The following is a 23074-nucleotide window of genomic DNA, read 5'->3' as shown; positions in this document are numbered from 1 at the left end:
CCTGGTGGTGCATGGAGGTCCATATGGGATGCTAGAAATTGAACCCTGGTTGGCGGTGTGTAAGGCAAACATCCTACCCACTGTACTATTGCTCCGGCCCCTATGGTAGCCATGTTATCACTGCATCAGAAGATAAAGCAAAAAGTTGACTAAATCATAAAATATTATTTAAAAAAATCAGTTGGGCAGCAACATCGCAGGTTACTTTCTTATATTATTTCATTTCTATAATTGACATCAAGAAAAAATTACTACTGATAAAGACTCTAAATTGTATGACAGCATATTAATAATTTCAAAAATCCATTTTCTCAACTACACTTAAGATTATAAAGCAAAAACTAATTTTGATTTTCTGTAACTGGCTTCATCTCCTATCTTTAACGTTTCCCCCAAAGTTATTCTTTGTTCTTTTGCTTTTGTTTTTGAGCCACAGCCAGCAGTGCTAAAAGCTTCCTTCTTGGTTTTTTTTTTTTTTTTTTTTTTTGCTTTTTTGGGTCACACCCGGCGATGCACAGGGGTTGCTCCTGGCTCTGCACTCAGGAATTACCCCTGGCGGTGCTCAGGGAACCATATGGGATGCTGGGAATAGAACCCGGGTCTGCCGCGTGCAAGGCAAACGCCCTACCCGCTGTGCTATTGCTCCAGCCCCGCTTCCTTCTGACTCTGTGTTCCCAGATCACTCCTGATGGTGTTCAGGGGGCCTTATGGAGTGCCAGGGATCAAACCTCGGTTGGCCACATGCAAGACAATCTCCCTACACAGTGTAACTATCTCTCTGGACCTCCAAAAGCTATTCTTTTATAACATATCTCACTGATAGCAAAGGTAACAATGTTAATAGTAGCACTGTAGCACTGTCTTTCCCGTTTTTTGCATCGATTTGCTTGAACGGGCACCAGTAACATCTCCTCTGTGAGACTTCTTGTTACTGTTTTTGGCATATAGAACATGCCACGAGTAGCTTGTCAGGCTCTGCCATGCAGGTGGAATACTCTCGGTAGCTTGCCGGGCTCTCCAAGGAATCGAACCCGGGTTGGCCTCCTGCAAGGAAAACACCCTACCTGCTGTGCTATCGCTCCAGACCTGTTAATAGTATATCTGTTAAATTTAGGTTTTTAAATTTTCAACTATCTTCTATTTTATGGAATGTACCTTAACACTGCATTCTAAAAAGAAAAAGACTGAGAATGAGATTCGTAGACCACTGATTAGCCAGTTAATTTGGTTCAGGAAGCAGAAATTTTGTTATAAATCTAGGACTGTTTTGAAAGCCACTGAAAATAACAAAATTCTAGATACTGAATCAGAAAAGTAAGGAATCAGTCCCCAATACTCCCAAATATTTCATATTTGTACTTACAAAAATTTCTGACTTCTTGTTTATTTCACTTTCTCAGACTGAAAATGAATACTATCCAATTTATTTGGGAAGCTAACCTTGAGAGACAGAAAATGTACTAACCCAGTAGTTTGCTATATAAATGGAAAGTTAATTGAATGTGAGGATTTCCTCGACCAGCAATGAAACTATATAATATTGACCACATTGCCCTAATTCTGCTCATCCTCATGTGCTTAGACCATTACTTTTAAAATAGTTCTTTTTTTTAATTGAAGCATTGTGCGATTTAGTTACAAAGATACAATTTCTCATATTAAAATTTTATACTATTCCTAGATTTTAGATGATGATGATAAACTACAAAGCTTGAAAAGATTTTCCCCCCTTCCTTAATTGACTTAATTGTTCTCATTTGATTGGACTATAAGTATGATCTTTGGGAGTTACCATTTTTAAAAAATTTTTACTTATTTTTTGCTTCTTTGGGTTACACCTGACAATGCACAGGGGTTACTCCTGGCTCTGCACTCAGGAATTACCCCTGGCAGTGCTCAGGAGACCACATGCGATGCTGGGAATCGAACCTGGGTCGACCACGTGCAAGGCAAACACCCTATCCGCTGTGCTATTGCTCCAGCCCCTGGGAGTTACCATTTTTTTAGCATGTTGAAATTCTGTTCTTTGACATAGTTGTACTTCCATTATCTGAATCCTCATAGCACATTTTCTATAATATCCAGAGGAATTTGGTGTACATTTGCCTTTCAGTGATGATGGAGAACATGGTGAAGCTGCTGTGGCTGACAGTAAACTCTTAGCAGCAACAGCGAACAGCCGTGATAATATCTGTTAGATGTTCGCCTCCACAAACCAATAGTGGATTTTGTCATTTCAAAATGACCTGGGCTTAGAAGTTAGAAAACATACAACATGTTTCTTTAACAACATGTAATAATGTTTTGCAATTTTCTGACTTCATTTGAAAAAACATGAAATTATTATAACCTGGGAAATTAATCACTCTTCCAGGTTTTGGACAATACTTAACAGACTATGTAGAGAAAATATCTATAACGCTTCTATTTGCAGAAAAGAGAAGAGTATTATTCTCTTATTTAATCTAATTGTTTTCCTTTCCTTTCCTAGATCCTACACATAGTTCCATTGTCTTGATTTAGGCTAAAGGTTACCTTCTAAATAAATTAGTTTAAAATTAATTTTTTTAAAAATTTATGACACTGATGCATTTCCTTGATATACAGATATGGCAAGCATTTTTATAAGCTATATTATTTGCTCCAAATATTCCCTATTATTTAGTACATCTGCCTTAAACATGATGATATGACTAAGAGAGGATATAGAAGTGAATTAGGAAGTTAATACTCCTTTTCATGAAAAGAGGTTTAAAACTGGGGAGGAGATAAAAAGAATCTTTTGACTTTTATGACTTACTTTACACAAGACACAAATGAGCTGAGCACTCACACAAATCTCCACAACTTTAATTAAAACCTGTGACCATTCTCTCTGTCTCTCCCTGCCTTTCTCCTTCTCTCTGTCTTTATATTTCACCCTTGCTCGCTCTCTCTTTCTCTCTCTCTCTCTCATTCTATCATACATTTTTAAAGGACACGAGTGGATCCACCAATTATGAGACTGATAGTCTCATGATATGGAGCTTTTTTTTTTCCATTTAAAAGTATTTGCAGATTCTGAGGTAATTAAACGTTCACTCAAAATCACCCAAACAAACAGACTTTGGTTGTGTTTGGAGAGAAAAATTGTCTAGACCTGGTAAGGTCAAGGTATATCCGCAACTGCAAGCACCAAGAGGAAATCTTGCCCGTCCCAAGGGTCCTGCTGTGTTCTTTTTAGATTAACAGTTAAGATATTACAAAATTCTAGTCTGTTTCCAATGCACTATCCCATGTCTTTGTTCAAAAGAATAAAGCAATTGAACTCTCACCAGAAAGAATGCTTAAATGTCAAAGATGCTTCTTCTTAACTTTGCCTATGTGGAAAACAGTACTTGTGCAGTGTTACTGTTCCCAGTTTAAATGTTGTGTTTCCCCTAGAAAAGAAGTTGCTGCCCTGTTTTGACTCGAGTGATAACATAATGAAATGCTTTATTTCATTTGCAGACAATGCTAATGAGGAAGAGTTGGAAAAGATCAAGTAAGGTAATGCTTAGCATGACATCTTCCAGCTTTTCTTGTTGAGAAGACCTGTCAGCTGCTTTCCCCCAATTTTTTCGTACCTCTTCAAACTCTACAGCGGGATTTCATCTCTCTTCCATTGTTATTCTCTTCCCATTAACCTTAAGCAAATCATGTGATTCTTTTTAATTCAGTAGAAATCACACTGATCAATTGCACCCAAATCATCCTCTCTTGTCACTTCTCGGCATCATTCATAGTGTCTGCTCTCGTACCACAGGGTCTAGAAAATGTCTTTGCACCAGATCTGAAATAAATCGATGAGGCTAGAACAGAAATAACTCCTGAGGGATAGAATATCCTTGCAACTTCTGGCTATTATTCACTAAAATATGAATTTGAGGTTTTCTGATTTAAAAAAATACTGCATCTTTTGAGTGAAGAGTATAATGAAAATAATTTCCCTCATTGACTCTTTTCACCTCAAGAAATAAATGACTCCTGGCAGTGAGAGGAGTTTATGGTTCTTGTAACTTACTAAGCTCTGAGTCTGATAATAATTTGCAAAACATGTAAGATGTGAACGAAGCTACTAATGTGTTCAGTGGTGGTACCACACTCAGACACACACCAAAAAATCAAGATGAAACTGAGCTTTTATATGAAACAAATCAAAGGGACCCTATTAGTAAATACCTTGCTTGCTCAGATTTCTATTTTCAATGTCAGCATTCCTTTTAACAGCGACTAACTTTTTTAGACCCTGGAGCAGGACAAGCTCTTTTCTTCCATTCTGATTATATCATGCTTTTACAGAGTTTTTCTTTAACATCATCATTGTTATTATTGTGAGTTAAAAAATTATTTGTGTAAAAATGTTTTTGTATATATGGTAATTTCTTTATGTGCTTTAACAACTCCTTCTTACTATACAGTGTTTTCCTAATTCTACAGAATTAATGATTGAAAGATCACTTGGCTCACAAAAGATGAGTCATATTAATAATCACCTTTATCATCACAGTAAAATGAAAGACATTTTTGAGAAGCTGCTGCATACTTTTTGACTTAGTGTTCACCATCACTTTTACAGACAAAATTATTTCAAAAAATTTTAAAGAAACATTTGCACTGTTCATATTTGCATTACTCTTTCCCTTGTAATTGAATTTCAAAAATAATATTATAAATTATTTTCACATTTTCTTAAATTTAACATAGTTTGACTTTCCTTATTTTGTGTCTGTTTTATGGTCTGTTGTATAAAAACTGCAGCCCACCAATATGTAGCTGTATCCTCTCTTCAGAGGTGGTTTAGATAGAACAGAATACTATATCATATTATTGTTAATTAGTGGACATGATCCATTTATTGCATAATAAAGAAAATTATAAAAATAATTCCTTAAATATTTTATTAGTATTTAATTTTAACAATAACTTAAGTGAACATGAAACTACATATTTCGTTTAATTTACAAAAAATTAAAAATATTATAGAACATGTATTCTACATTGTTTTCATCTCTGCAATGTTTGTACTTTCATGATTAGTAATAGATTTGTACATTCATACTATCACAGTTTGGACACTGTGTCTAATACCAGATTCATTGTATCTGAGAGATTATTTTTAGTGCATACAATAGTATGACATTAGGGGTTTTATCTTGAGGGACTTAAGTTTTATAAAATTTAGTAAGATTATTTAATAGTGAATAAAGACAAGTTGTACACTCCTGTTTGTGTTTATATAAGAAATACTGAACACACATAATTCCCTCAAATTTCCACTGTCCCCTAAAATGTTTGCCATATTTATTCACATCATTGTTATAAGAGCAGCATGTTAAATATAAATCCAGGGGAAGTTTAAAATTTAAATTATCATCTAGTCAAACATCCTTCACACACATACACACACACATGCGCGCGCGCACACACACGCACACGCACACGTGCACACGCATGAGCTAGCATGCTTAAAACTCCCCCAGCGCTTTCATCCAGGGATTAAAGAGAAAAAATAATGTCAAATAAATTGTGCTTCCTGTGAAACTAAAGGAGGAATAACTATACTATGTAGTTAGATTCATTTTATCTGGTTACCTATTTTTTGTAGATTCATCTTTTGAATCATTTCAATCTTCCTATTTAGACTCTTCAGTGAGGAAGAAAATGTTCTCCATTTTTTTAAACCATTTTCTTCATTGATTTGTTATTGGTTTGTAATGCTATGGACTTGTGCTTTGGGGGAAATACAGTTTATCTATATGATGTTAAATACAGATGCCTTATATTTGCTGTAACAATGCTCAAAGTTAAAAGCAAATCTTCAGAGTTTTGTTATGTAGGAGTGAGTTCTCTTCTTTATAGCAGAGCTTTGGAAGGCTGTCTGTCTCTCAACATTAATGGTTAATATAAAATCTGAGAATTATTATAGTCTTTATGGAAGAGACTTTAATATAGTAGATAAAGCTGGTTATATACCTTCAGAATAGAGATCTTTTTCCTTTTTTTTTTGTCTTCAAAAGTGATATAATCAAAAAGTTTTGGCATGGGGTGGGGGGGATTTTTATATTATGTACATATATAAAGAATACAAGGATCTCCTGTATACAAGGAATCACTTTGTAAAACTTCCCGTTACTTAAATACCTATGCATCATTTCATCTTGTCAAAATAGATTCTGCCCATGAAAAAAATTATCTGTGGTACTCATATAATGTTTTGAAATCAAATATAGTCAACTTAAGGACGAGGGTATTGTAATTACTGCTTAGAATGGCATACATGACTTGGATTAAATGTGCTAACTTTGATTACAGTACAAAAAAGTACCCCTAAGTTCTGGAGGCTGGCTTAAAGGACTAGTATACTTAAGTTGCATGCAGGAGTCCAGGTTCAAGTCCAGGCACCCGTTGGTCCCAATCATTGCTGGGAACAATCCCCAAGTATCAAGTCAAAATTATGAGCTCCATAGTATCTCTTCATCTGAGAATGATAGCATCTATTAAAAATACTCTCTGGCTTTTCATATGCACATGGTGTATATTTTAAATTTTCCTCCAGATTCAGCTGCCATAGAAAAATTTTATTTCAAGAAGGGGATCAATGTCTAAACTTAAGCAAGTATATAATTTTCAAAAAGAGTTATACTTGTAATACAAAATGGATTTTGACAAAAAAATTAAAATAAGTTATTTTATTATTTTATTCCTTAGAAGAAGCTTATCATTGATAATTTATTCTAAGGTTAAATTATTCCACAAGTTTTATGAACCCAGAAAAGAAAGGTGTATCTACTTTGTGAATAAATCTTATGGGGTCAAACCAAAAAAGGAAAATATAATAATGAATGTAATTGCTTCTATCATATTGTAAGCAATAATGCCTTTTACACTACATTGTGTCAAGTCATTTGGGGTGTGTGTGTGTGTGTGTGTGTGTGTTTTATTGTAAAGAATGAGTTTATCAATGGGCAAGATAATAACATACTTGTGTGCTTTAAATAAATGCTTCAATTATATGAGAAATAACCATTGTAATAATAAGATATACACAGTGAAATTCACCTTCTCAAAAATAACATTTTAGAATTGTTTTAAGAGAGTTCATCCTTTGAATAATATAATATAGACTATGTGATGATGTCTAATTAGCATATCTTCCGTTACTTGATGGCTTATTTTTTAATAATACATCTTTTTTATAAAGATTTTATTATAATCACTTAGCATAATTTTAATGAACTATAAAACACTTAATTCACTGCTTGAATGAAGCATTTTTAATAAGACTTTTGGCATGGATATTGTTCATTTAAACTGGAGAACACTTTCAACTCTGTAAGTCTGCAGGGCGTAGTTAAACCTGACGCCTTGGATGACATGTTAAAAATGCATCAGTGAAAACCTCTAAGTGCTTTCATTTCAGAAATGGTAGAGAAACAGATTAACACATTTTTAAATCTCTCACAGTCAGTCAGATTTAGTGGGGGAAAAGTCATTATTAAACAATTATCTGGTCGTTTCTACAAAGATCTCATATCCTGATAATCAATAGGAGATTATTAAAAAATAAAAAAAAGTCATTGGTCACAGACTTTTCCAACCTTGAGTGACCAAAATGTTCTTTGGTGTCTCACTTTGCATTATTCAGCATACGTGTTTTAGGGGAATAAAAGAATGCTTACATGTTCTTTAAGGAAATGTAAATTATGTTTAAAAGCCCTGACTTTGTAAATTCCCAAATCTGTATTATTTAGAAACTGTAGAACTTCAGATTCATAAGTGAGACATCCAAAGGTCTTGGTCAGACTTCAAAATTCTGCTTTCAAAATGCAGGAATGAACAAAGGATGACTAACATGAACATTTCTCTTATTGAGAATCTCACTTTGACTTGATTAACTGAACTCCTAAAATTGGTATTAAGTTTTTCAAATAGAGATTTTATCATAACACCGGTAAATATTTGATAATCTTCACAAAATACATGAAGTCATAATTAAATTTTATATTGAGGTGGTATTTTTGCTGTTTTGACAAAATTTCCCATAGGTATAACATACATTTTAATGTATTATAATTCATAACTATAGGGATTTGCTATAGCAATAGCATTACAATTATTTGACCGCCCTTGTTGAATTTTTAAAACGTTGTGAGTTCTTCAGGGAGCAAATCTGGATGAGTTGGCACAAAGCAAAAGGACAAAATGTAATCTCAGGCAGAGGATGGATTCTGTGGTGCCGGTGTGCTAGGTCTAAAAAGTTCACCAGTGAGCCTTCACATTTCTGATGAGTGTTATTAAATGAGCTCATGGTTTCTCAAGACCCTATCTGAAATGATCAAAGGGAATACATTAAAATGGCTTGACTCCAGGGTAACGGAGCTAAGAGTTGATTCACAAGGCTTTAATGCAAAGATATATAGATGTATTATATAATATTGTAATATTATATAATATGATATAATATCTGTCACTGTCACTGTCATCCCGTTGCTCATCGATTTGCTTGAGCGGGTACCAGTAACTTCTCCATTGTGAGATTTGTTGTTACTGGTTTTGGCATATCGAATACACCAAGGGTAGCTTGCCAGGCTCTTCCATGCAGGCGAGATACTCTCGGCAGCTTGCCGGGCTTTCTGAGAGGGATGGAGGAATCAAACCCTAGTTGCCCGTGTGCAAGGTAAACACCCTACTCACATATGTGAAATTAACATTACTGGGAGATTTACTGTTTTCAAGCCTCCCAAATGCTCATCATAAACCATGTTTTTGTGAGGACCCTTGTTTTTGAAGCTCTGTTTGACAGTGTGTCTATGCATGTATTTACACACACACACACTTGCAAGTACACACACACTCAAACCAACATTAAGCACCTTACCCGCTGTATCATCTCTCCATCCCCCAATTTAGCTTTAAAAGGGACACTTTCCTTCACTATTCTCTTCATAGAGACTGAGTGTAACTAAATATCTACATTAAAATTTAAGATGAATCCCTGGGAGGATAGAGAGAAAGTCCAGGAAGTAAGGCATTTGCCTTGCATATGGGTCCCTTTCTTGTGACTGGTTTAAAACCCCAGCATCACATATAACCCAACCGAGCACCACCCAGGATCATTCCTGAGCCAAGTACAGCCATTGACCATCACCAGGTATGCCCCCAACCAAAAAAAAAAATCTCTGGAATTTATGTAATTTATTCTTTTTTTTTCTTGTCTTCAATTTTTAAAAATGTCACCACTTTGTGTTGAATTCATTCTTATAATGCCAGGAATTTTATTATTGTTGTTGTTACTATTATCATTAACACTATCACTCCTGCTACTGATATCTATAGATACTGTAGAAGAAGGAAGGTGTTGGGTAATCAAATGAATGACATAAAGATCCACAGGAAAATTACATTGTTTCATTTGAAATAAAGCACTAAGTGTACATGAGAATGTAGGTTGTAAAATAAAATTTTATTTGATGAATATTGACAGCAATAATTAAATATGGTAAAAAAAGCAGTAGGAACTTAAGTAGTCCCCGCTATAGCTAATAATTGTGCTTCCTGATTTTTCATAGGCACTAGCCCAGTGGTGCTGGCTGTACCCAGCAATGCTCGCTCTCTTTCAGATGCTGGGGATTGAGTTTAGAGTCTCCCATTTCCTGGGAATATGAACTCAGATTTCAAGAGCAAAACCTACACTATCAATCTTGATCATTAAAGTTATCCTTCAAAGATTCTCTCTTACTTGCTCTTTTCAAACAATTTGAATCTTTAGGTCAGTAACTGTCTGTGTTCATCTGAACATTGTCAAGTACAGAGATGGCACACTTTCGATCTTAGACCATCTGAACTTTACATCAACAGTACTTTTGAATGCTAAATGTTATCTTATTTTTTATAATTTATCTTTAGTCTCAAGCAAGACTGTGATGTCTGTTTTTGTTGCCTTAATACACTTTGTATTAAGATGAAACTCACTATGTAGTATCCCTTATTTTTATTGATTTTGGGAAATGGTTCATGTAAGGAAACTTTTAGCAGTGACTTTATAATAAGGTACTTTAAAATTTTTTCCACATATTGCTAAACACGCTTGTTACTTGAAAAATAACTGGGAATTAAATGAAGAAGAGCATTGGAAATATAAAAGACAACGTGTCTTTTCTACAGTGAGAGTAAGTTTCTTTGAGTTATGCAATAGTAGTATAACATTTAAAAAAAGTTAAACTTGGGGCAGGAGATGCAATACAGGGATGAAGGGCCTGCCCTGCATATGGCCAACCCAGGCTCAGTGCCCCATGCTGCATGTGGTCTACTTCCAGGAGTGACCCCTGAGCACAAAGCCAAGAGTAAATTCTTAGTCTGAAGAATACAAAAAACAAAATGTAAAAACTAAGACTGCCAATCTAAGGTGCGTGCGCAAAGTTTCCAATGTAGTGTGTTTTAAAGGGTTTCTTTTTCAAAATCATGTAGTTTGCTGTAATGTGGGTAGAACTGGAGGACAGCATGCCTAGTGAAGTCAGTCAGGGTGATCTCTCTCATATATGGAATTTAAAGATACGCAGCAGTACAGCAGAACTTAAAGATACACAATAGTACAATAGACAGAATGCTTGCATTGCACATGGCCGATCTGGGTTCAATCCCCAGCATCCCATAAGATCACCCAAGCCATCCATGAGTAATTCCTGAGTGGAGAGGAGTAAGACCTGAGCATCACTGAATGTATATGGCCCCTACCCCACTCTCCATCCCCTCCCCCAAGATACGCAATGAAGTAGGGACAAAGAGTCAAAGGCAACAAATGAAATGAACTGATCCACACAACTGAGTTGGGGGTGGGGGCGTAGAGTGGGAGGATTAGGGAGGGACTTTGGGGTTCTCAGGGAAGGTGAAGACACTGGTGATGGGTATGATATTGAATTAAATGTATATAGGAAGCCATCTTTAGCAGTATAGTAAATCACAGAACCTCTACCAATAAAAATGTGGTTTTTTTAGGGTCTTGTTTTGTTTTTATGTTAGAAATGTGACAATTTGATAATTGTCATAGATTAAAAGTATGATTGTAACTGAATTATCACTGTAGTGTTGTTAAAACAATGTTTAAAACTCGACAACAATGATCTCGGACAGTCATGCTTCCCAGCCACACCGTAGAAGTAATAAAAATATGAAATTAGTTTTCGGAGCCAGAGACATAGTACAGTGGGTCAGGTACTGTGCTTGCGTGCTTCCAACCTTGGTTCAGTCTCTGGCACCGTACATGAAGCCCCCAAAACTGCCAGGAATGATTTCTGAGCCAGAGTCAGGAATAAGTCCTGAGCACTACTAGGCCTGACCCTAAAAAAACAAAAGAAAAGAAAAATTTTTTTCAAGCACCACCAAAGTTGCAAGCACCCCATCCTCATGCCTTGGAAATGAACTGCCAGTAAAGTGGAAAGAACATAGTCGGGTCTGGCCCCTGAGCCTTCAGAGCACCATTTAGGGTGACCCCACCCCCAAACACAGAAAGAAAGTCATTTAATCTGAAAGCATGGATATATTGAATAAATCACCTCTACTAAATTTCAGTCTAAACCTAAAATTATTTAAATTATTGCAACCCCTAAAGCTGTACCTCTTAAACTTTTCCACTCTGACTACTTTCCATCTTAGCCTCGCACTGCCAGAGACAACTCAGATTCATGATGCATTTCATTTTGAGTTAATTTTTGATCTCTGTGTATTCAGAAATCTTTTACCTTTGCCAAAGTTTTTGTGATCTCCACGTTCAGTTACATCACCCTAAGAAGCTAGGCCCTAAATTATTTAGTTAATTATTTTTCACTAATGTGAATTTTTATGTCATGTTTGGAAGTAATGAAATTTACATAAATGAAACTCCAAGAAACAGTCAATCACCAATTTTTTATTGAGCACCTGCTATGTGATAGGAATCACATGAGATGCTGGGCCACTGTGATTTGAGTTGCCAATGCAAAATTATGGAATAAGCAAAGCTGAAAAACTGCTTCTTCTCTATTGTAATGTCAAATGTTGATATACTTCCACTTAATTATTACAAATTTCCCATAATTTTATGCAATACCCAGACAGAATGAAAAGAACAATGTCTAACCCACGAATGTAATTTAAATGTGCTGTTTAATAGTAACTTTTTTCATTTTTGAAAGTCAAAATGATTTATCTTTATCAAAGTTTGAAAAGTAAGTAGTAAAATATCTAATATCAATCCATTGCTTCATTTCCAATACAATAGCCACCTTTCAGTATAGTATTCATTGCTTCTTATAATTATCTTAAAGAAGGTATAATTAACTGGTTTTTATGAGTATATTATTTACATTATATCCTAAAACCAGGATATTTTTGTTAATAAGGCAAATTTGTCTAGATGCATGTCTAATAATAAAATTTCGGCCATCATTTGTTAAAAAAACTCTGAAGGACTGGAGAGATAGTATAAGGTCTTTGTCTTGCATGCAGCTGCCCTCTGTTCTATCCCTGGCAATAGATACCATCCCCTGAGCACTACCAGGAGTGACTCTAACACAGAACAAGAAGTAATACCCAAGTACAGTCAGGTGTGGCTTCAAACCTAGAACCAAAACAAAAATGAATAAAAAATAAATATATTGAGCCTCAAAGCCTGAGGTGTTGAATTGTTTTGTTAAAAGGAGCAGATATAATGATTCAAAATCATAATATATGTTGAGATATGTTTAAATAGTTTTGTTATGTTTTCTATAATAAGTGTTGGGTTCTGAGATCTGTTCATCAACAATTAAGAATAACAAGGTAAGTAAACTCTTAAAATTTACAAAAACAATAATTGTATTACCATTGATATTATATATGAGTAAGATTTGTATTTCTTCCAGAGAAGAAAATGTATAGTATGCGAAAGTCCAAAGTATGTTTAGGATATAAATTTTTGAAGGAAGGGGTTGATTTTGTTGGATTAATTAAAACACCTCAAAGTTTAGCTAACATTTGTTTGTTTTTAGGAACTCTCAGAAAATGAAGTGATTGGATCTTATTTCTCAGTGAAGTCTTTCTTTTGGAGGGTAATGTCTAAATCCTTTATATTAATGGTCTTGGTTTTTTAATCTGAACGGTCATGTTCAAAGCTGGATGTGAATTAAAAAAATCACTTTTTAAAAAAGGCTGTCAGAGAAACATATTCATTTGTCTTCTACTAATCTTTAACCTGGAATCTTCAGGTGACTGATTATTCGTTAAAATTAAAAACTTCTTATATTGTTTAAGTTCCTTATGATACCAGTGACTTATGATAGAAATGTATCTCAAATTCTGAATAACTCAAGGTCAAGAGACTTTCCAAGCTTACGCTAGCATTGTCTCTAAAAGGTCCAATTAAGTTTCCCTTTTTCTTTCTTATAAAATGGGATTATTTTCTAGGTCATTTCTGTTTGAGACAAATTTGCTTCTATTACAGTGATCTTATGCTAGAACATAATATTCAGTGTTCTATCTTAAAAAGAAAATTCTTATGATTTAGAAACTCTGCTTTTGATTTAGATTTTAACAAAATGGAAATTTTTGTTTTAAACACCATTGCAATTTAATGTTTATTATTTCATGACAAAGATAATGAGCTCTGTCATTCCTTTTTGTCTGCTATAACTTCACTGTGCTCTGCATGATTTATTACTAATTCACTTCCTACTTTGCTTTCAACAGTTTCCTTCTTTCTTTGACAATTCAGACAATTCTAACTTAGAGCATGGTTAGCCAGCAATAGATATTGAAATAGAAATGCTACTCTTATAGGGCTTTGCCATTTTCTTTTGTTGGCTCTTAAACTAACTAAAAACTCTTTCTTCTTTGAAATGTTTAGATTTGTTGTAGTATCTCTGAAGCAAAGTTTCAGGTACCAGACTAAGTAATACATTTGCTCGAAGAGAAAAGTGGGGTAAACCATATCTGTTTGTCCCTATGGCCACCGTTTGCAAACTTCATTTTGTCAGCCCTTTATTGTAAGCATATTGCAGTGATAGCCGTTTTGTTTCTTTTTTGGTCTGCTGGTGGCTTCTTCACTAAGATTAGTCTGCATATTTGCTAAAATAATACATATTTTCAAATTGCCATATTATCTTAAACATAAAATGGCTTCTTGCAAAAAACTTTTCTTGCAACAATCTTTCTTTGTTATTTAAGACCCACAAGTATTGTGAATTTATATATCACACACATTCACCAAGAGAATAGAATTTAGGGGACTTAAATTCTGTGTTCAATTTTTTTCTTTATGTAGCAAGTCAGTTGTCTGATTATTGTGGGCTGAAAACATGCTACCAGAATCAACTCCATCAAAAATACTCTTCAATGGTTTCCCTTTCAAGTGATTCTTTCAGTATCTTCTTTCCACTCCTTCCAAGTTAGTCTTCCACTCATTGGTGTTTGCTATTGTATTCATCCTTAAATATTCTTTATTAACCTTTCTTAATCTCTTAAGCCATCAGCTTCTAAATAACAAACATTCTCATTTTAAATTACTATTCTAAAAAATATGAGCTTCATCGATGTCTTGTGTTTTTTTTTTCTGAGTCTATCCTAAGTTACAGATTACTTCATAAAGATGGGACATTCAAGTAATTTACTTTACTGATAAGGAAACTAAGGCCAGAGACAAGACGCCATCATCCTAAAATACCTGTGTGCTATGATCAGACCTAATATTTCTCTTACTGTGGTAAAAATGAATGTGTACTTGGGAGTTGGGGGACTTAAAGCATCAGAGTTCCTTTTCAGATTGATGTTTAATAGAGATATCAACATATAAATTGTGCTGCCCTGTAGTTTGTCTATACAGATGCCCTTTGAAATTCTTCTTGCTTTATATGACACTTCTCTACTGATCTGTGAGCTGACAGTTGATTAGTGTATTCAAGGGCTTGATGTTACTGAGTATGATACTCAGTTTGATAAAACCAGATAATCAGTGACCAAGTCTACTTTGGATGAATATGTTATTCAATACTTTTCTCTCAAAGGTCACTCTGATAGAAAATTAACTTCATTGTCCTTGGCCTAAACAATCTTTGAATTCTGATAGACTTTTAGAGACACACATGAAAAGAAAGTTTACATAGAAAAAAAATTCCCTTACATGAAGAAGGTGTGTCAGCTTTGTTGCTTAAATAGGATGTTATTTGAATGAAAATTATTTTGACTACTTTATAAGGATCAAATCACGTGCCCAAGTTAGCAACGGAATTACACTGAGTGAAACTGAATCCCCCTGAAGGAAAGCTCAGTAGTTGTCAGTCCTTTGTATCTCTCAGTTTTCCTAAGAGAAAAAAAAATACTGGAGAGAAAAGACTGAGGTGATAATAATTTTCCAAAAGTACAACAATGTGATTTATCAAAGCATAATGTAAAATAGTAAGCAATGGGTATGGTGATTACTAAGGTACTCATGACAGTAATAATTATGCAAAGTAAATTGGATTTTATTAAAGAGTATAACTTCCCCTAAAAAGATGTCAGTTTAGTGATGATCTTTCAAAGGCTTAGCTCATTTAAGTATTTTTCAAATTATCTCTGTTAACTGGACATTTAGATTCTTGTGAATGAGTTTATTGAACAAACCTTCTTCTGAGATGAGAACATTTTAGTCAATGAAAGAACAAATTTTATTATTATTTAAATGGAGATGGCTTAACTATATTTTAAGGTATAAAGAAATAGATCATCATATGAAATGGGCAAAGAAGAGCAGAAACACAAAACACTTTCACGTGATGTGAATGCACCTCTTTATAAGTGGTGTCAAACAAAAATGCAGTTGAAAGAAAATCTTGCTGACCAAGAAGAGGAACAAGAATTGCCTTCAAAGAAGGTCAAGAGTTGCCTTTGAAAACAAGAATGCATCTAGCATTGAAGTGCTTGTAGTCTCATTATTTCTTTTCATATTACCTTTTATGTTTTCATATTATCTTTTCATATTATCAATGAAAGTTTGTAAATTATTTTAGCAAACCAATAAGATTATATGTGATTTTCTATTAGCTTTATATTTTGAGCAACTATAAGCTTAAGAACTTTTCTTGTTTAGCCACTATTAAGATGAGACAGCATTTTACAAACAAACAAAAAAACCTTCCTGGCACTATAAAGTATATCGAGAAGCATTAGATATAGGAAAGAAAGTTTAGGGATAAAAACCAAGGAATTTATTTAAGGATTATAGTGCCAGTGAATCATCTTCTAAGAAAAAGAGGATCAAAGCTTTATTATTAGATGAGACACTTCACACTAGGTCAGACAAAGCGCTGGGAGAGTTTTCTGTAAAAGCAATCTTGCTTTAAGAAGGTGGCTAGACTGTAGGGGAAAAAATGTACTTGTTGGGCTTCATCTTCCAGGTACAATTCACTAGAATACACTTCACAGGAAAAGGAAAAGATGTAACATGGCTGGACTTGGGATTGAGATAATAATTGCTCTACACTTCAGGCTTTACAGCACAAAACAGTCATTCTAGACCTGCATTCTCTCTCGCTCTCTCTCCCTTTTTACTTTTTTGAGTGTCTTGGAGGATCATTTGATTAAATAAAAGCACATGCACCTTTGTGGTGTGAAAATAGAGAAAAGACTGCCTCCTTACAAAGCTGTTGTAAAGACACAATGTCCTCACTCCAGTTTTAGTGTGTGGGTCTCATTTGGAAGGATTAGCTTTTACACAGGTAATAAAATTGAGAATAATAACAGCCAGAGATTATTTGTACACAGCAGGGAGAGGATTGTATAGCTGAGGATTTCTTTAGACATATTTTGGATGTCAGAGTTATTTTTGGTTTTGATCTCTTTTTAATTGTATCTATAATAATGCATCTTTTATTGTTAGGTATACAGTATAGAATTTTGTTTACTAGGAATATGGAAGCATTCTCAATTTATATGCAAGATTCTCCAACTTCAGTCCATATTAATATATATTTGACTCATTTATTGTGAGTACAGTAATTTACATAGAATATTCAGTACATTTTACTGAGTAATCTATGCTAGAGTTATTATAACCTGCTGTTACTTACTTCCCTGATTAGCTTTTCTCAATAATCTCTACCTAAGGGTACAGTTTATGTAGCGCATCATAATAATATAGAGTACTTTGGCAATGCCTGTATTGATCAGTTTATTTACTTATGTATTTGAATTCTTTGTGCTTTTTAAAAAAATATGATACAGTAAGGAAAAATTATTAATCACATACCACCAACCAGATTCCAATCTCAACTCTGTGAATTTCTAACCATTTGACTTTGAGTGAAGTATCTATCTACTCTGTGCCTCAGTTGTTGCTTTTTTGCTTGAAAAATGCTTGTCTTCAAAGATACTTGAGTATGAAACTTATGTTATAGCATCAATAAGCATCAACTATCAGCTCAATAAGTGTTTCTTTTTGAACTGGCCTTTTTTCCTACTGACTTAATCTAATCTTCCTTCTCTGCTTAAGGATGATGTCTCAGCATAATCCTAGCTGTGTAGCTGCTCTTAAAGGACATTTAATACAAAATTACAACCCCACCATATTGATTTTCTACTGATATTTCATGCTCCACTGAGTCTTAATTCATTGCTTGCTGCTCTTGGTCATAGCAGTAAAAGGAGCATTGGTTTGCCTTTTTGTACACAACAGCTGGAAGTATTCTGTAGTATAAGATCTGTTACTATAGACCTATCTCTGTCATAAAGAATTCACTCTGGGATACAGTTAATACAATCATAATTATTGCCTGTTCATGTAACATTTATTCTTAAGAAGTCCTTCATGACTTTAACATTGGAAACTATTTCTAAAACATTTTCAAGCTGTACACCTGGGAAAGGTATTCTTTCTCTGATTCCTCTTGCTATGTTTCTTTCCTTTGCTACATCTATTAACATAAACTTGAGGTCTCTCAAGCCCAGTTCATAATCTCTTGACTTTGTATTGTCTCAAGTCAGTACAATGTCACTAAATCAAATGGTGGTTGTGAACTACCCATGACATCGGCATCTACTTCACAGTGCTAGAAAAAATGTGGTCAAAGTGACTTAAGAAGTAAAGACATAGTTTGCAAATATTTTTTAAGAGTAATGCTAAAGTCTGATTGAGACAAGGTGCTGAGAGTAATATAGCTTTCCAGAATTGCTCTGATCATTCATTTCCATCCAGACGTGCAGCAGGCCTGTATTTCCTGCCCAGGGCTTCTACAGAGCAGAGCTTCAGAGTGCTTTTTACCAAAATGCACAAGTAAGTTACACCCTTTGATTTATTTATGTCGAGGTTGCATGCATTGTGAACTCTGAGCACTAGACCAACTAACTTCTAAAAACTCATTCCCATTCTAATATCTAGACACTTGGAAGAGTCATTGAAATCTCAAACACCTTTCCAAGGACAGATAAATAAATTAATATTCTAGTTAAAATATTAGCTGACTAGTTCAAAACTCCTTATGATGTTATATGTCATTCTCTGATTGCTCATACTTTTTATCTGGTGTCTTGAGTTTTTTCCATTAAATCTGAATTTTCATGCATATTCTTACATATGTGGATATCAAACTTTGGTGTATGTAACAATCATATGGGTGTCTGTGGAAAATACTCCTGAGGCTTTGCTTTGCAGAACCATATCCACAGTAATCAGTCTCATAGACTCATATTTCAACAGGGAAATGTACTAAATTTTGAGTACCACTTAAACATTGGAAGATCATTTCTTCCTTTTGTGGAATTGACTTGAAGATGAGTAGGTTCTCCCTTTTATTATTTCCTCCATTTTTCTTTCTTTCCTCAAATAGAAATTGATTCTGTAAAGAATACAATTGGAAACATTGCCTTAGAAAACCCGGTGTAGCTCTAGTCAGCCCATTGGACTGTGGAATATCTTCTCTTTCTTTAATACTCCTTGTCCCATAGAAGTCCAGTAAGTAACTTTTGGTTGATGTCACTTCAACTAAATAATGCTTCACTAAATATATATCATTTAGATATATCCCCTGATAATGCTAACAAAGAAGCTAATAATAAATTTCATGTAGTTTTATTACAAGGTTCTTCTCTATTGAAATATACCAAAAATCTAGACCAGTCTCATTTCCTACTTAATAATTTTAGAAGCAGGACTAAAGGAGTTTATTGGTATATATGATATCCATGCCAGAGAGAAGACATGTTTATAACTATAGTAATCAAGAATAGCTGTGAAAGCAGAGGGAAACACCAGTGTACTTACATCCTAGAACTTGTAAAGTGAGTGCCCTCACACTCAGACTTGTCTCAAATCTATGTGGAGCAAGGGCTGCTAAACCAAAGTTCTGGGCCCATTTTCAAAATTTCTGACCCTTTTAGTCTGAGATGAGACTGAAGAATCAGAATTTCTTCAAGAAATTCCAAGGAATTTCTTCCCAGAACTCATTGATACCACTAGGCTGCAGGCAGCAGGTGATTAAGAAGGTACTATGCAAAGCATCAAAGTTAGTGGTTTTCTGCATTTTTCAGAGTTGTATGATTCAATTTGTTATTTTTCAATGGACTCCCCAGGACTTTGTCTTAATATATAAAGGTAATAAATGACTAGCTTACAGAGGTTAGTTTTCCTGTTTTATAGAGTATAATATTTTCTTTACAAGTTCCTCAACAAAACACTGACACTTAACCCTCTATCACTACACACATGCGTACACATAGGACTCTAGAATACCACCTGGAAAACCAAAGCTAAGATACTTGAGGCCCATCAAGAGCAATATATCCCAAGCACAGACCCAGAAATTTCTAGAAAGAAGCGAGTGGGTACATATACTCAGCAATTACTTTTTCTAATATTGATAGCTTAGTATCTTAGACAGTATCTTTCCCCTTTATCTTATTATTTTATTTCAAGTTACTACTTCACACATGGATTTCAATATACTTCTTGAATATGCAACTAATCCAATATGTAGCCATAAAAGATTTTTAACAGAAAATTCCATTTTTTTCCTTTGAGGGTAGGGGGAAGGGCTACAAACAGCTCTGTGCTTGGGGGTCAGAGTCCAGCAGTGTCAAGAAACTATGTGGATTATGGCTTGAACCTACATGGACCTCCTACATGCAAAAAATGAACTCAGTCCTTTTTGCTATCTCCTCAACAGAAAAGCACCATTTTTTAATTTTAATTTTTATTGAATCACCGTGAGATACAGTTACAAAGCTTTCATGTTTGAGTTTCAGTCATACAATAATCAAACACCTATCCCTCTATCAAAATACATTTTCCACGACCAATGTCCCCAGTATTCTCCTCCTTCCCACCCCTCTCCCTGCCTCTATGGCAGGCAATTCCCCCCACATGCTCTCTCTACTTTTGGGCATTTTGGTTTGCAATACAGATACTGAGAGGCCATCACGTTTGGTCCTTTATCTACTTTCAGCACACATCTCCCCTCCCAAATGCTCCCTCCAACCATCACTGACTTAGTGATCCCTTCTCTATTTCAGCTGCCTTCTCCCCAAGCTCAAAAGGCAGGCTGCCAACTATGGAGCAATATTCCTGGCCCTTGTGTCTACTGTCCTTGGGTGTCAGTCTCATATTATGTTATTTTATATTCCACAAATGAGTGCAATAATTCTGTTCTCTTTCTGACATCTCACTTAGCATGATACACTCCATGACCATCCGCTTATAAGCAAATTTCATGACTTTATCTTTCCTAACAGCTGCATAGTATTCCATTGTGTAGATGTACTAAAGTTTCTTTAACTAGTCATCTGTTCTCGGGCACTTGGGTTGTTTCCAGATTCTGGCTATCGTGAACAGACAAGCATCATTTTTAGCCAAATAAAAAAATTTGGGGGGGGGGGGCGGAGTAATAGCACAGCGGGTAGGGCATTTGCTTTGCACACGGCCGACCTGGGTTCAATCCCCAGCATCCTATATGCACTGCCAGGAGTAATTCCTGAGTGCAAAGCCAGGAGTAATCCCTGAGCAATGCTGGGTGTGACCCAAAAAGCAAAAAAAAAAAATTTGGAAGAAATATAAAGTTAGGAAATTATATTGAGTATGCCTTGGGACCCCTTGATTTTCTCTTAGCCTTTCACGAAAATTATTTTAATTCTCAATTCATTAACCCTGCCTGTTTTGGAGGAATCTCATTCTTTTAACTACCCTGTTAGCTTCCCATGTCTTTATGGAAATGTTCTTCCAGGTTTTAGAGAAGAGTTTTGGAGCTGGAGAGAGAATTCAACAGGATGAGTGGAGGCTTTGCATGCAGGAGTCCTGTCTTCTATTCCCAGAGTTCCATGCTCCCCTAAGCACCACTGGGAGTCACCCCCAAGTACTGACCTAGCATTATACCCTGAGCATTGCCTCCCAACAACAACAAAAAAAAGCAAAAAGAATAAAGAGCATTTGTGAGAGGGGTTTTTTGTTTGTTTGTTTGGTCACATCCAGTAATACTCAGGAGGTCACTCTTGATTCTGCACTCAGGAATCACTTCTGGCAATGCCAGGGATTAAACCTGGGTTGGCTTCATGCAAGACAACTGCCCTGCCACTGTGTTTGTCTCCAGATCCTGAAGAATTTTACAGCAACAAATGGCAATAAGTTCATTAAGTTCACTTTGTTCCTGTGAATGCCTAAGTTTCTAATTCCTCCTCCTCTTCACTAAATAAAGTTATTGTTCTCATATGAAAAATAGCAGGAAGAGAAAGCAAGTAAGGGTTGCAGAAACGCTGCTGTTAACAAAAAAGGGCTGGGAGCTAGTTCAACAGGCCGGAGCGCATCCTTAGCATTTAGAATGCCTGGGTTCGGTCCCTAGCAATGTTTGTTCCTCTGCTACTGCTAGCAGCAACGAGAAAGGACACTGAACACTGCCAGGTATGCCCGAGTCTCGCCCCCCACCCCACCAAAAAAAGCAAAAACCGAGCAAAAAGCCCTGAATGAGCTTGGCTAATTGAAGATACTGTGTAACCTTGATTGTTTCCAACTCTTGCTGGACTTAAAGAAGAGAGTTCGGCAAACCTCCACTGTGTGTTCATCAGCAGGCTGGAGTTTTGTAAATAAAAATACATGTATTTACATAATGGAAAGTAGAAGGTTTCATGTATTAGTCCCATAGGGAAATCATACTGCAAGTCAAACATGATCAACTGAAAAGTGCCCATTAGCAAAGTTATACTTAGTTATATTGAAACTAGTTATATTTAGTTATAAATTTAGTTATATTTAAATAAGTAGTTATTAACTCCATATTCTTCTCTAAGACAATTTTTCTTCTTTCTTGTTACAATTTTTTTCTTCTTTCATTCTCTTCCACTTACATCTCTTAACACACATTTCAAATGCAAAGATTAGAACCCGTTTTTCTAGAATCTGTAACTAGAGACAATCTCAAACAGCAGCATAAGTGATTGACGTAATCGATTGATACCAAAATCTATTCCTGAATTATAAAGTCACTAGCATGGGAAATCTTAGCATTTAAAAGGTATGGAATGTTAATTGGTATAATAAATTTTTAATGGATTATTTTAATCTGAGAATCCCTCTTTCAAACAAAATCTGCTGTGGAAATCTAATGAGTATAACGACAGGAGTAAAGGGATTCTTGGGCGTCCTGTGAAAGTTGCAGGTGCAGGTGAAGAATGTGTCGGCATTAAGTTTGAACTTGCTCTTCATTAACACAGGGAACCATGCAATATAATTTAGAAGGTTTCCATCGAAAGGTTCAAATGTAAGCATGTGTTGTTCTTGGGGGCCAGGGAGATAGTTTTAAAAGGTGGAGTGTATGCCAGGCATATGGAGAACCCCAGTGTGATCCTGGGCACCGCAGAGTCCGCCAAGAACTGTGCAATGTGACACACCAGGAAACGCTGGCAACGCCTTCCTCCTCTAGCCGGAGCATGCTGCGTCTCCAGGCTCAGGCGCGGAAACTCTGCGCCACGGCAGCCAGCCTATGTGTATTCTTTTGACTGCCATAGTTTTCATTTTCCTAATAACAGCACCCTGAAATATATGGCTTTTAATGATGACAAATATAAGTGGGCATGGCATTATTGT

At 35.3% G+C, this 23074-nt stretch overlaps 1 protein-coding gene across 1 annotated transcript in view; it reads left to right on the top strand.

Annotated features, from left to right (window-relative positions):
- The window catches only part of MCTP1 (multiple C2 and transmembrane domain containing 1), a 670427-nt gene that overhangs the window by 408609 nt on the left and 238744 nt on the right, over positions 1-23074 (top strand). The window contains exon 6 of the mRNA XM_055131251.1: positions 3490-3528. Within this exon, the coding sequence (XP_054987226.1) occupies positions 3490-3528 (39 nt within the window). The remainder of the gene's footprint in view (positions 1-3489; positions 3529-23074) is intronic.

This window comes from Sorex araneus, chromosome 1 (assembly GCF_027595985.1).
Source record: "Sorex araneus isolate mSorAra2 chromosome 1, mSorAra2.pri, whole genome shotgun sequence".
In the NCBI taxonomy this organism is placed as follows: domain Eukaryota; kingdom Metazoa; phylum Chordata; class Mammalia; order Eulipotyphla; family Soricidae; genus Sorex; species Sorex araneus.
This window is presented reverse-complemented; position numbering and strand designations above follow the sequence as displayed.